The following is a 13,934-nucleotide window of genomic DNA, read 5'->3' as shown; positions in this document are numbered from 1 at the left end:
TCGAGCCGAGGGGCCTTTTTCCACACTGCAGGGGTTCTGTAATTCTATGATTCAACACAGTCTCAACTCCACTTTGCTGTCTACTCTCCATAACCCCTCTATAGCAGTTACTAGTTAAACACCTGTCTATCTCCTTCTTAAATTTAATCGGTGTCCGAGCATCCACTGCAACCTGGAGTAGTGAATTTCACAAACTTGAAACTCTTTGAGGGGAGTAATTTCTCCTCATAGGGCTTATGCCTGAAACATTAACTCTCCTGCTCCTCAGATGCTGCCTGACCCTGCTGTGCTTTTCCAGCGCCATACTTTTTGACTCTTCGAGCTTTACTGGAGCATGATAGCAACCCTGAGATGGAGGTGTTGGCCAGGGAACGCAGTGACGTGTTGAAGTGGCAGACAAGCAACCAGAGGCTCAGGGTCATTTGTACAGATAGGACGTAGGTATTTTGCAAAGCAGTTGCCCAGTCTGCATTTTGTCTTCCCTTCGTAGACTAAACCATACTGTGAACAGCGAATACAGTAGACTGGATTGAGTGAAGAGCAAGTAAATCACTCCTTCACCTGGAAAGTGTGTCTGGGGCCTGGATCCCCTGACTTCCCCAGAATCTATTGCTTCAGGTTGGCATCAGTTTTGCTTTTCTAAAGAATATCTGGCATGGAGTGGATGGACTAACTAACATTCTACATCTACACAGTTATGTGACTGCTATGAAGCATTTTGGGATGACTTCAACTCTAAATTTGCTTTTGATGCTGAGTTATTGGGAGGGTGAATGGAGGGTGGCCCTTAGCACATGACTTTTACATCCTTACCCACAATTTTACTGAAATAAATTGAACATACTTCCACAAATCTAAAAGGAAGCCAACATGTGCTTAAATCATGATTTTTGCAACATCTCAACTTTCTTAGAGCACTTTGGCCAAGATCCCTTACCTTCTCTTTCTCGTCTAAAGCCTGCAGAATGGCATGTCTCTCCACACAGTCCTCAAAGAATTCTTCCGATTGGATGCTTTCGATCAGGGCTGGGAAGAACGTCAGCTGATTGCAGTCCACGCCTCGCTCATCAACGTTGTCCTCGGCCAAGTTCAACATCAACCCTGCGTGTACATTCTCTGGTCAATTCAAAGTGAAGAAAGCCACAAAGCTAACTCTCACACAGCAAGAATAACCTACACTCTGAAAGCTCCTTCAGTGTCAAAGAGTCTCATGGCCCTTCACACATAATAACAGAAAACCCCAGCAATTTGTGCCCTGAGTTGAATCATTATTGGCTCGTCATAAAAGTTGCGTAAAGGGATGCACAACAAAATACCTCCACACAGGTCGATATCCTGTTATTTACACATGAATAATACTTGACATTGATCCAGCTTCTCAGAGCCAGCTCTCAGAGTGAACAGAACCTCTGACACTTGTGTTTTTATCTGTCAGCCATAGCTCCCTGTTGGAACAGGTTAACAGTCCCAATTAGGGAACTCATATTCTGTGAGGCCCACCTGGCTGACCTTGTTACAATCACTACACACAAATTTAGATTTGGTTAGGAACAGGAATGTTAAACTTTCACCTGGGTAAGTTTGCTTATCAGTGTTTTCCACGTGTTTGTCAGTAGAACATAACTTCATGTAAAACTCCTTATTTCCAAAACTGAGTGCAAGGTTCTTGCTGGACTGAAATGAGAGTAAATGTCAGTTCAAGAATTTCAGATATGCGTTTTTTATCTGATGTTCCTTAAAACCTCCCCATTATTGTAAAATACAGAAATATGTTTCAAAAAGGAATCAGAGTTGAAACAGTTTGCCAAAGTCCGAAAAAATTTGACAGCGTTCGGTTTAAGATCAAACCATCTTTCACACCAGACATTCAGAATGACTGAAGGAAGTTGTTTAAATGTGTTAACTTTTCAAAGCTAAGCGTTTTAAATGTGAAACTGATAATGTCCATTTACATTCCTTCAAAGTGGGAACAAAATGTAGAGTGAAGAAATTATTTTTAAAAGATCATTAATGGGTGCCTGCATCGTTGGCTAGATCAGCATTTATTGCCCATTGCTAACTACCCAGAGAGCAGTTAAGAGTCAGTCTGGAGTCACATGTAGGCCAGACCAGGTCAGGATGGCAGACTTCCTTCTTTGAAATAATCAAGCAGATTTTTTTTGTTTTATGACAATTGACAGTGATGACAGAACATAATTTTATTCAATTCAAATTTCACTATTTGGTAAAATTCAAATCCATGTCTCCAAAGCATTAGCCTGGGTATCTGTCTTATTGTCCAGTGACATTACTACTACACCACCATCTCTCTTCAATGTTACTATGAAAATGCCACAACCTGACTTAAAACAAACTGAAAACAATATTGCAAAATACAAGTGACATAGCATTGGTTAACTTCAGAAAGCACAAAATAAATGTTTTAAACATCAGCTTCTGTCTTCACAGCACATTGTACAGGTAAAGCAATTGAAGGCAATGGACAAGCCTGTGATGTTTACATTTCCTGCAAAATGTTCTTTGTTTATCATTATTTTTGGCGTGCTTAAATATCCAGCCAAATGTTATAGGTTCTCTTTAGGTACCTCTCCTAATGTCTCCTTGATCTGGAGATTTGGGCCTTTTCTGCATTCTAAAAACTGGCCAATGAGTAATATCTTCCCACATCACCTCATGGTTGTGGGAACTTTTACCTCACCTGGCATTGTCTAAGCTCAGAAATGCCTTTCCACTTCCTCCAGCTGCCAGCTCCTTTGCAAACTCAGCCCACACATCCTTTATCAACCCTGATGGGCCCTGATACCAAATGTGAGGGACATTCTCTCTCCACATGCTGCCATGATCTCTTACAGCAGCCTCGAAAAAGCAGAAACTTACATTCTTTCACCCAGTGACCAGTCATAGAATCATGTAGCACAGAAGGAGGCCATTTGACATATTAGTTATGTGCTAATTCTTTGAAAGTGCTACATGATTAGCCCCACTAAGTCTACCTTATCCCCTTTAGTAAATGTTTCACTTCCAAATCTTTTAATCTCTTTTGAAAATTGCTATTAAATCTGCACGCCATATTGTTGTTTGGCAAGCAACCGTGTGTGGGTTGATCTTGAGTGAAATAGTTGGTATCAGATCGGCTGCCTGTTGTAGTCTACACTTTATATTTAGCTTGATTAAATACGGGGGCTGGGGCAAGTTTCATTTTGTGACCATACAGAAAATTCTATTCCGAAATTCATTTTGGGTACACTGTTAATTGAAAGAAATTACATCCCAGCAGATAATTATAATGGAAAAAGTAATCCTCACAGAAATCTAACATCACTTAAAATATATGTTTTTTAAAATTCCAGTGTAATTGGAATAATCAGTCAGTGATTCCAGTCTCAGTGGATTTCCTCCTCCATACATTACATCTAATTAAACAAAAGAGTCATACAGCACAGAAACAGACCCTTCAGTCCAACCGGTCCAAACCAGCCATAATCCCAAACTAAACTGGTCCCACTTGCCTGCACTTGTTCCATATCCTTCCAAACATTTCCTATTCGTGAATTTATCCAAATGTCTTTTAAGTGTTATAACTGTATCTATGTCCACCATTTTTACTGGCAGTTCATTCCACACACGAGCCATGCTCTGTGTTAAAATAAAATTACTCCTTGGAGCTTTTTAATAATCTTTCTCCTTTCACCTTAAAAATATACCCCTTAGCCTTGAACCTCCCACACCAGGGAAAAGAGCACTTGCCATTCACCTTATGTATACCCATCTTGATTTTACAAACATCTATAAAGGTCACCTACAATCTCCTATGCTCTAGTGAAAAAAAGTCCAAGCCTATCCAACCTCTCCTTATAACTCAAACCCTTCAATCCATGAACGTTCTTAGGAGGAAGGGCCATTGCGATACTTTAGATATTGTGACAGTCCACCTCCTCGTGACTCTACAGATACAGCTTTGTCAAGTTGGAGATAGGGTGTGGGGGAGGTCCCCGTCCGACTGCAACAGCCACTGAGGAGATCTGAAAGGAACAGGTCACCTCCTACTCCTCTCATCTCTCGTTGTCCTGAAGAAGGATTGTGCCTAAAACATCGACTCTCTTGCGCCTCAGATGCTGCTGTGCTTTTTCCAGCACCACGCTTTATCAACTCTGAATCTCCAGCATCTGCAGTCTTCAATTTCCCCTCATCTCAGACCAAACTCTGTCTGGTGGCTTAAAACAGGCGTCAAGTCCCTCAGTTATGTAAATAAGTCACAGAAAGGTGGCTTTGGGATGTTGCTGGGAGTTCATAAAATATGACCCTCACCAAATTTGAGTTCAGAGACAAATACAGTGCAGGACATTATTTGCTGAATTCAGGACTCTCAGTATCCAGACTATAACAGGGAAATAGGTACAGCCAAGTACCACTCCTACTCCTATATCTGTGAGCCACGTAAAAGACTGACAACCACTTTTCCCCAAACAAATTGGCATGTCGGCCAATTTACACACAGCAAGCTCCCACAAATAGCAGAGATGTCCACGACAGAGGGATTTCTATCTTTGTATTAATATTTTCAGGCACTAAGAATTAATTTCCAATGTAGATTTGTGACCTCACTACTAATTAAACCAGAAAGGAAGGAATCTCTTGGATAAAGTGTCACATTTCGGCTGACTATTTGCAAAGGGGTAGAAACATGCATTTCAACTTAATTGTACTATCTCTAACACCCTAGAAATTATTCTGCAATTTAGTATTTTCCACTTAAGCATCACAGATATCGAAATTATCAGAAAAAAAACGCCATGTTTGCTACACAACTTAATATTGCAATCACATGGAATTAATTTGCTGCCTTCATTAATAGTCTTGCCACTTCACTGGCTTAGACAATGAGGCCTGGGTTTCAGCTTGGAGATTCAATACATTATCCAAAGATATAATCTTACTTCACTTTTGGCCTCCTTTTCTCGACATGCATTATAAGCATAATTGATGCAAATGGTGTTTCGTCGCATCTTCTTCCTCATTCGACAGGGGCCCTCAGCCATGTCCAGTATCCACGCACCCTGCTGTGACCCTGATGAAGGACCCCATAATCCTCTCTCTCGAAGCAGCTGTTGTTCCATCTTCGCCCAGTCTTTCGACGTTTGGTTCAGAATGCACTGCTGCATCTGGGGACAGAAATGAAAAGCCTCAACAGATGGTGCCTACACTGTGTACAGCTGGCCATCCAATTGTTCCTATAAACACACACTTTCTCCTTTTCTCTTCTAAAAGAAAAGGATGCGTTGTATTTGTTGTGCTGGATTACAAAGACTTCAGGTCACTAGCTCGCACTGTCGGACGGATAATCGAGCTGGGGTTATGTCATAAACATTGAACAAATGCTACCAAGTCCAGGAAAGCCGTTGGTCTCTCTCAGAATTCTCAAAGCTGCTGTGCGTGCACAATGTTGAAAGTCAAAGAACAAACAGAAGAACTTGGAGTTCAGAGGGTCTCTAAGCACAACTGAAATCTCGTCACTGACAACATGTGGGAAGCAAAGCAACCAATTCGCACACAGCAAGCCCCAACAAGTAACATTGGTTGGATAACCTACTTTCGGGATGGAGGTTGAAGGAAAACCATTGGCCAGGGCAGTGGGGAGAAAGCTCATCTTCAAACGTGCTGTGGGATCTTTTAGATCCACATGAAACTGCAGGTGGGTCCTTAAAGGCTCAAGAGAAAGACCACCTCGCCAACAGTGCTGCACTCCCACAGTACTGCAGCAGACAGTCAGCCTAGATTCTGTGCTCATGTTTCTGCAGTGGGACTTGACCATACAACCTTCTAACTCAAAGGCCAGAGTTCAACCAACAAAACACCAGCTGACACCTCAATGTTGCTTTTGACTGGCTATTTATTGAGGATTAAGGAAGCTTATGGACTGATAAAGCAGTGTATTGGAACATATCGGAGTCAAAGATTATGAGAAACCAACTACTCCTGCTCCTATTTCTTATGCTCTGTATGGTAATTAGATTAGATTACTTACAGTGTGGAAACAGGCCCTTTGGCCCAACAAGTCCACACCAACCCATTGAGGAGCATCCCATCCATACCCATTCCCTTACGTTTACCCCTTCACCTAACACTACAGGCAATTTAGCATGGCCAATTCACCTAACCCGTAAATTTTTAGACCGTGGGAGGAAGCCAGAGCACCCGGACGAAATACACGCAGAAAACATACAAACTCCACACAAACAGTTCCCTAAGGCGGGAATTGAACCGGGGTCTCTGGTGCTGTGAGGCAGCAGTGCTAACCACTGTGCCACCGTGAATGCAATCAGGAAACCTGGAAAATGTATTATGTTCGATAGAGAATTGCTCAGGAACCATTTCCTGGATTGTTTTTAATTTGGAGCTTAGATTAGGCAGGTTGATGCCTCTGTTTACACTGTAATGATCAGAGGTGATGATACTACTAGCTAATTCAGATGCCAGAATTAAACCTGGCTTGATAGAACATGTATTTGTTTTTTACATTGGTTAATCTGGTCTTGAGCCAAATGTTCACGTAAGGCTGTGGTTGTTATATGTTCAACAACAGAACCCTATCTGATTGCAGCAATAAGAGAACTACCAAGCTCTGCAGGCATAGACAACACTTTAAATAGATCCTCACTTTGTTTTGCTGTTTAAGTTCCAATTGGCTTCCCAATACAGAGACTCCAGTCCACAGTAATTTTCTTCCTATCTCAACTCTTGAAGTTTCCACATAAATAAGGGAAGGCGATGGATTAGTGGTATCATCACTAGACTGTTAATCCTAAAATCTAGCTGGGGTCTGGTTTCAAATCCTACCCTGGCAGGTGATGGAATTGGAATCCAATTTTTAAAAATCTGGGATTAAGTGTCTCATGATGACCATGAAGCCATTGTCAATTGTAAAAAAAAACCCATCTGGTTCGCTATTGTCCTTGTAGAAAGGAAACTGCCACCCTTACCTGGTCTGGCCTACATGTAGCTCCAAAGCCACAGCAATGTAGTTGACTGTTAACTGCCCTCTGGGCAATTAGGGATAGGCAATAAATGCTGACATAGCCAGTGATGCTCTCATCCCGTGAATGAATAAATAAAAACTGACGCTTAGATTCTGCAAAATGCTATCAGGGATATCTGAAATTTCATTTGAATTCACTTGTGAGACATGGGTATCACCAGCATTTAGTTCCTATCCACGCTGCCCTTGAGAAGGTGGTGGTCAGCTGCCTTCTTGAACCACTGCAGTCCATGGGCGGTAGGTTGACCAACAATACACTTGTCAAAGTAGGGAACCTGTGGTTGTTATAAGTTAATTCAGTGATAATTACGTGAGAACCTGACTATTGGTTAAAAAAATGAAAAACAATTAATCGGTGTAACTGGAATTTTCAGTTGTGCAAGTTGAAATAAAACTCTGACTTGAAAAATATTTGCCTGGAATGTGTCTAACTAGCCTTTGATTTTGGTGTTTCATACAGTAGAACCCCTGAATCCTCAGATTTGGTTTCCCTAGTTTCAGTTATCCGCAGTTTACCACAATCCGAAAATATTACATGGAACATTCCAGAAACAATTCCGGGGGGAGCTGCCGGAGAGGTAAATTTCCCATTTAAATGATAGGGTTCGCTACTATCCCCGGTTTCAGGCGTCCGCGGTAGGTCTTGGAACGTACCACCCGCGGATATGCGGGGGGCGCTCCTGTACCTGTTGTAGATGATGGTTCGCTGTTTGTCAAAGAGTGAAACAGCATTATTCTAACCAAAGAGCGATCTGGATAAAACTTCAACAAGGTAGTCCCTTAGAAGACCATCACTTAGGGCGGCACATTGGCTCAGTGGTTAGCACTGCTGCCTTAAAGTGCCAGGCACTTGGGTTCGATTCCTGCCTCAGGCGAATGTCTGTGCAGAGTGTGCACATTCTCCCCGTGTCTGTGTGGGTATCCTCCGGGTGCTCCGGTTTCCTCCCACAGTCCAAAGATGTGCAGGTCAGGTGGTTTGGCCATGCTGAATTGCCCGTCGTATTAGGTGCACTAGTCAAAGGGAAACGGGTCTGGGTGGGTTACACTTCAGAGGGTCGGTGTGGACTTGTTGGGCCAAAGGGCCTGTTTCCACACTGTAGGGAATCTAAGAGTACGGAATGGAATTTGGTAGATTGTATGGAAGACTGGAGAAGTTCTATTTGGAAATTCTGCAGGCTGTGCTAGCATTTAAGTTATTTGACTATGCCAAAACATCAATCTAAGACAGACTTCTAGTTTTGGAGAGAGTTAATTTTTCAGATAAATAAACACTTCAAAAATAAACATCAGAAGCATGAGAAATATTCCTTTCCTTCAGTGTTCATTAGGACAAATGGGGAAATCAGTCCGGTCAGTCAAATGGAGAACATAATGTTGATGGATGTCTAAAGGTCATAGGTGACAGTAATAAGAAAGTCTTGGCTAACAGAAATGCTTTTGACAATTTTGAGAGGCGGTGAATACTTGAGACTTTCAATAAAAGAATGAGCCCTAGGAATGCCCAGAGTACATTCAGTGTTTCAGGGGTGATTCAAAGTATCATAGCACAGGCATCCCTTAGGATCCTGCACATAAATCGGCGTCTGCTTGAAGCTTACGAAGGCATTAGTTCAAGTTTAGTCACCGCCAAGTTCGTGGTATCATGAGCAGTTCAACTGTGCAGAAGGTGAGGCGGAAGTGCGAACAATAGGGTTGGAGGTTCAGTCAGTCAGTGGAATGGACAGTCATTTCTGTGGCTACAGGTATGGCTTCAAGATTAACTTGTCGCATTGGTGCCAGTGTCAGGGATGTCACAGAGTAGCTGCAGGGCACAGTCCTGGGGGAGGGTGAGCAGACAGAAATTGCAGTCTACATTGGTACCAGTGTGAAGGGGGATGTGGTCCTGCAATCAGAATTTAGGGAGCTAGGTAGGAAATTCGTGAGCAGATACTCAAGTGTAAAAATCTCCGCGTTACTCCTCGTGCCAGCTGTAAGTGAGGACAGAACAGGAGGTTAAAGCAGATGAAAACAGAAATTACTGGAAAAGCTCAGCAGGTCTGGCAGCAACTGTGGAGAGAAATCACAGTTAACATTTCAGGTCAAGTGACCCTTTCTAAGAACTGATGGTAGCCAGGAAAATGTTGGTTTCTATGCAGAAGATAGGGTGGGGGAAGGGGGTAAGGAGTAAATGAGAGATGAGGACACAGCCCATAGAGGGAGAAGAGCAGTTGGATAAAGGAGTGGATAGTGATCCAGCTAGGAGGGTGAATAGCTTTAATGGGGACTGTTAGTGGCTAACAATGGGCTGCGTACAATAGCAGACTATATGATAACAAGGTATAAACAATGACTGCAGATGCTGGGAACCAGATTCTGGATTAGTGGTGCTGGAAGAGCACAGCAGTTCAGGCAGCATCCAAGGAAGGCCTGGTATGTGTGTGTGTGTGGGGGGGGGGGGGGGGGGGGTTGAGGTAAGGACATGGGAGAGCTCAAGCCCTAAAAGTTACTAAACTCGATATTGAGTCCAGAAAGCTGCAGGGTACCCACGCGAAAAATGAGGTGATGTTCTTCCAGCTTGCACTGAGCTTAGGCTCTGATTTCTTGCCACAGATGCTGCTAGACCTGCTGAGCTTTTCCAGCATTTTCCGTTCTTGTTTCTGATACACACCATCCACAGCTCTTTCTAAGGCAGATGAATGGAAAGATGGCACAGGAGGGAGAGCTCTCAGTTCCTGGGGTACTGGGACTTGCTCTGGAGAACAGAGAAGAGCCAGGTAGGTTGGATTTAAACTGAGCTGGGGCTGAAACAATTCTGTGATTTCCAGCATCTTCACTTCTCCGGTTTTCATTTTGTTTGCAGTGGAGACTGATTTCCTTGTAGATTGTTTAGCTAGTGATGTTGCAAAGATTAACTCAGCAAGGGCGTGCGAACCAAGAGGGAACATTAAAGGGAAATACCAGAGTGCACAAAATAACTGAAGTTCTGGATACGACTGGGATAGGGAAGAGGAAGTCAATATGTGAAGTCAGTGTAAGGTAGAAAAAAATGTCTAAATCAGGGTTACTGTACATCAATGCATGGAGTATAGCAAACAAGACTGGGGAGTTACAAGTATAGATTGACATATGGAAATATAATATTCTGGTGATAACAGAGTCCAGGCTCAAAGAAGAATAAGACCCTGTGTTAAACATTATGCAGAAGTGGGTACTACAGATGCTGGAGATTAGAGTCAAGGTTAGAGTGATGCTGGAAAAGCCCTGGTTAAGAGCTTTTGCCCAAAACATCGATGTTCCTGCTCCACGGATATTGCCTGATGTGCTGTGTTTTTCCAGCACCGCTCTAACCTTGACTCGTGTTAAATATTACTGATTGCAAGGTTTTCAGGAAAAAGATATGAAAGAAAGGAATGGGAGGAGGTAATGGTGTTGGTTTAAGGGTACATTGCAGTGTTGGAGAACGAAGCTATCCCCAGAGGGTTCACAGACACAATCAAATTGACTGGAGCTAAAGCACAAAACCCGGGTACAGTTACATTATTCAGTATAATCGAAAGAGCATGCAACATTACCTGGCAATTTTCTTTATGGAGACTGGCAAACAATTCTTGTCCAGTTTTCCTCTGCACGTCCATAGCAGTGGTGAAATCCTACACAGGGACAGAAGCAGGACAAGCTGTGTCAACCAGCCAGAAAAAACAAATTTAAAACATAACTAAAAATCACACAGCACCAGGTTATAGTCCAACAGGTTTACTTGGAAGCACTAGCTTTTGGAACGCTGCTCCTTCATTAGTTGGTTGTGGAGTTTAAGATCATGCTCACGGAATTTATAGCCAAAGGAGTCCAGTGTCATGGAGATCTGATACAGTGAACAATCTTAGATCAAAACTTTCTTCTTGTAGAATGGATTATCCTGGTTTCCTTTCTTTGATATGTAAATCCTCGAACTTCTTTGAAATGACATTCTCAACTTTTTAAACAATGGGTGCAAAGTCTGTCTGTATCCCAGTTCTATGTCAGACTGACAAACCCTCTGCATAGTTTTACAAGGAATCATACAGTTTTGGAGCAAAATAAAATCTAATTCTGCAAAATCAAATTCACCCCATAACTTTATATGTGTGTGCAGGTAGGAGCAACAGACTGAGTACACGGGTGTGGGTGTGAGTGCGCGAGTGTGTGCATGTGTAGGTGAGAGTGCGGGGGGTGTATGTGTGTACATACGAGAGAGTGGTTGTGTGTGGAAAGGTGAGAGAGAGAGAGAGAGAGAGAGAGAGAGAGAAAGAGAAAGAGAGAGAGAGAGAGAGAGAGAGAGAGAGAGAGAGAGAGAGGTGCAGTGAGGTCACCTATAGTGTGACATGAACCCAAGGTCCTGGTTGATGCCATCCCCACGGATACCAAACTTTGCTATCAGCCTCTGTTCAACTACTCTGCATTGTTGCTTGTCCCAAAGTCCGCCTTGGAGGGTGATCAACCGAAGGTTCGAGACCAAATGTCCTGGACCACTGAATTATTCCCTGACTGGGAGAGAACACTCCTGCCTGATGATTGTTATGCGGTGTCTGTTCATCCATTGTCACAGCGTCTGCTCGGTCTCACCAACATACCATGTCTCAGGGCATCCTTGCCTGCAGCATATGAGATAGACTATGTTGGTCAAATCACATGAGTACTCACCGCATATACGGTGGGAGATGTCCCCACGTGTAATGGTGTTACCAGTGTCAATACTCTGACGTGTTTTGCAGAGGCTGATGTGGCAGGGTTATAGGGTGTTGTTGTCCTGAAGGCTGGGCAGTTTGCTCCCAAATCATGAGCTGATTAAGGTTTGGTTGTTGTTTAAAGGCAAGACGTGGAGGCATGGGGAAGGTCTTGGCGAGGTGCTCATCCTCATCAATAACGTATTGCAGGTTGCGAAGAACATAGCGCAGTTGTTCGGCTCCTGTGTCTGTCTCCTGAGGAGGTCATTATGAGGCACGTCGGAACTGGCGGTCGATGAGTTGAGCATCATACCTTGTTCTTAAGAGTTAATTCTTGAGTACTTTCAAGTGTCCATTCACATTCCTCCTTATCTGAACAAGTCCTGTGTACATGGAGAGCTTGTCTGTAGGGGTTAGCTGCTTTAATATGTTTCAGGTGGAAGCTAGAGAAGTGTAGCATCTTGAGGTTATCCATGGATTTGCGGTACAGCAAGGTGCTGAGGTGCCCATCCTTGATGAAGATGCATATGTCCAAGAGTGAGACAGATACTCAAGAGGAGTCCATGGTGAGCTTAATGGTGGGATGAAACAGGTTGATATTACTGTGTAGTTGTTTCAGTGACTCCTCACCATGGGTCCAGAGGAAGAAAATGTCATCAATGTACCTGGTGAATAATGTTGGTTGGAGGTCCTTTCCAGCAAAGAAGTCTTGACTGAACTTGCGCATGAAAATGTTGGCATATTGGGGTGCAAATTTGGTCCCACAGCTGTTCCGTGTCTCTGGATGAAGAACTAGGTGTTAAAGGTGAAAATGTTGCAGTCCAGGATGAAACGGATGAGTTGTAGGACGGACATCAGAGATGCAGTTGTTGGCATTTGTCTGTAAACTCTAAAACTATACAGAGGGTTTGTCAGTCCGACACAGCATTGGGACACAGACAGACTCCACATCTATTGTTTAAAAAGCTGAGCTAACTTGAGAACGTAATTTCAAAGAAGTTCGAGGATTTACATATCAAAGAAAAGAAACCAGCATATCCCATTTTCAAAGATGAAAGTTTTAATCTAAGATTGTTTACTGTATCAGATCTCCATGACACAGGACTCCTTTGGCTATAAATTCCGTGAGCATGATCTTAAACTCCACAACAACCTGAAGGAGCAGCGCTCCGAAAGCTAGTGCTTCCAAATATACCTGTTGGGCTATAACCTGGTGTTTTGTGATTTTTAACTTTGTACACGCCAGTCCAACATCGGCACCTCCAAGTCATGGAAAACATAACTTGACGTGAATGGATGAAAATCTCTTACCGAAAACCGGGAAATAATCATGTGGTCTGAGCCTTCTCTTTGGAGGTCCATGCAAAACTGGGTGCCCTTTCTTATTTTGCACTGGTTCAGTTAATGTCACCCTTGTCTACAGGCAAGCACTCCTGAGGCTTGAACACTATATCAATGCTGATCTATTACAGTGCAGTACCAAAGGAGTACCAGAGGTACCACCTTCTGTCCGAGATACTCATCCAAGAATGCTTTTGGTCTCTCAAGTCAACAGAAAAGATCCCATGGCAATAATTGCAAAACAGAGAGAGGGTCAGAGAGCTCTTCATGGTGTCCTGACTAATGTTTATTCCTCCACCAGTTTGTGAAGATTGTTGTGCCATTACCATATAGATGGCAGTCGGAACTTGCTGAGCTGCTTTCCATTTCAACTTCCAAAGGAATGGGAGCAGGAGGAGATGACAAGTCTCCTCAAATCTGCTCTATCGTTCAACAAGATCATGGTTAATGTCTGACCATGAACTTTCTCTGTCCCTCGTTACCCATGATTCCCTTCACACCGCGGTCTTCAAACCTTTTCATGATCTGACCTTATTGCAACGGCCTCAGATGCCATGTGACCCCAGGGATGGGGTGTGGGGCGTGGTGGGGGAGGCTTCAGGTGCTGGGTGGAAGGTAGGACACCTTTTTTTGCCCCTCTGGTGGGGTGCGGGAGTTGGCAGCTCATTGGGAATTCATGGAAAGCAGCTCCGAACGGTGGAAGTTGTTTAAACTGCAGGAAATTTTCCACTGTTTTGGCAGAAGCAACCAGACCTCAAAGACCTGCTCAGTTGGCCACGCCAACAAATTTAGAAAAAGGATTTTAAGATTGGCTTCCTAGTCAATGGCATTTACTCTCTACTCCCTACTCCAGAGAGCCATTGAAGGTAATATTC

The 13,934-nt window shown here is 43.3% G+C and overlaps 1 protein-coding gene across 1 annotated transcript in view; it reads right to left on the bottom strand.

Moving 5' to 3' along the window:
* The window catches only part of wdfy4 (WDFY family member 4), a 312,072-nt gene that overhangs the window by 134,598 nt on the left and 163,540 nt on the right, over positions 1–13,934 (bottom strand). Inside the window, exons 41-44 of the mRNA XM_072583190.1 lie at positions 10,588–10,665; positions 4,938–5,162; positions 1,572–1,674; positions 938–1,101 (exon numbers count right to left, since the gene is read on the bottom strand). Of these exons, the coding sequence (XP_072439291.1) occupies positions 938–1,101; positions 1,572–1,674; positions 4,938–5,162; positions 10,588–10,665 (570 nt within the window). The remainder of the gene's footprint in view (positions 1–937; positions 1,102–1,571; positions 1,675–4,937; positions 5,163–10,587; positions 10,666–13,934) is intronic.

Source organism: Chiloscyllium punctatum, chromosome 13, assembly GCF_047496795.1.
Source record: "Chiloscyllium punctatum isolate Juve2018m chromosome 13, sChiPun1.3, whole genome shotgun sequence".
Lineage (NCBI taxonomy): Eukaryota > Metazoa > Chordata > Chondrichthyes > Orectolobiformes > Hemiscylliidae > Chiloscyllium > Chiloscyllium punctatum.
The sequence above is the reverse complement of the archived record's forward strand: the minus strand, read 5'-3'. Positions and strand labels throughout refer to the sequence as shown.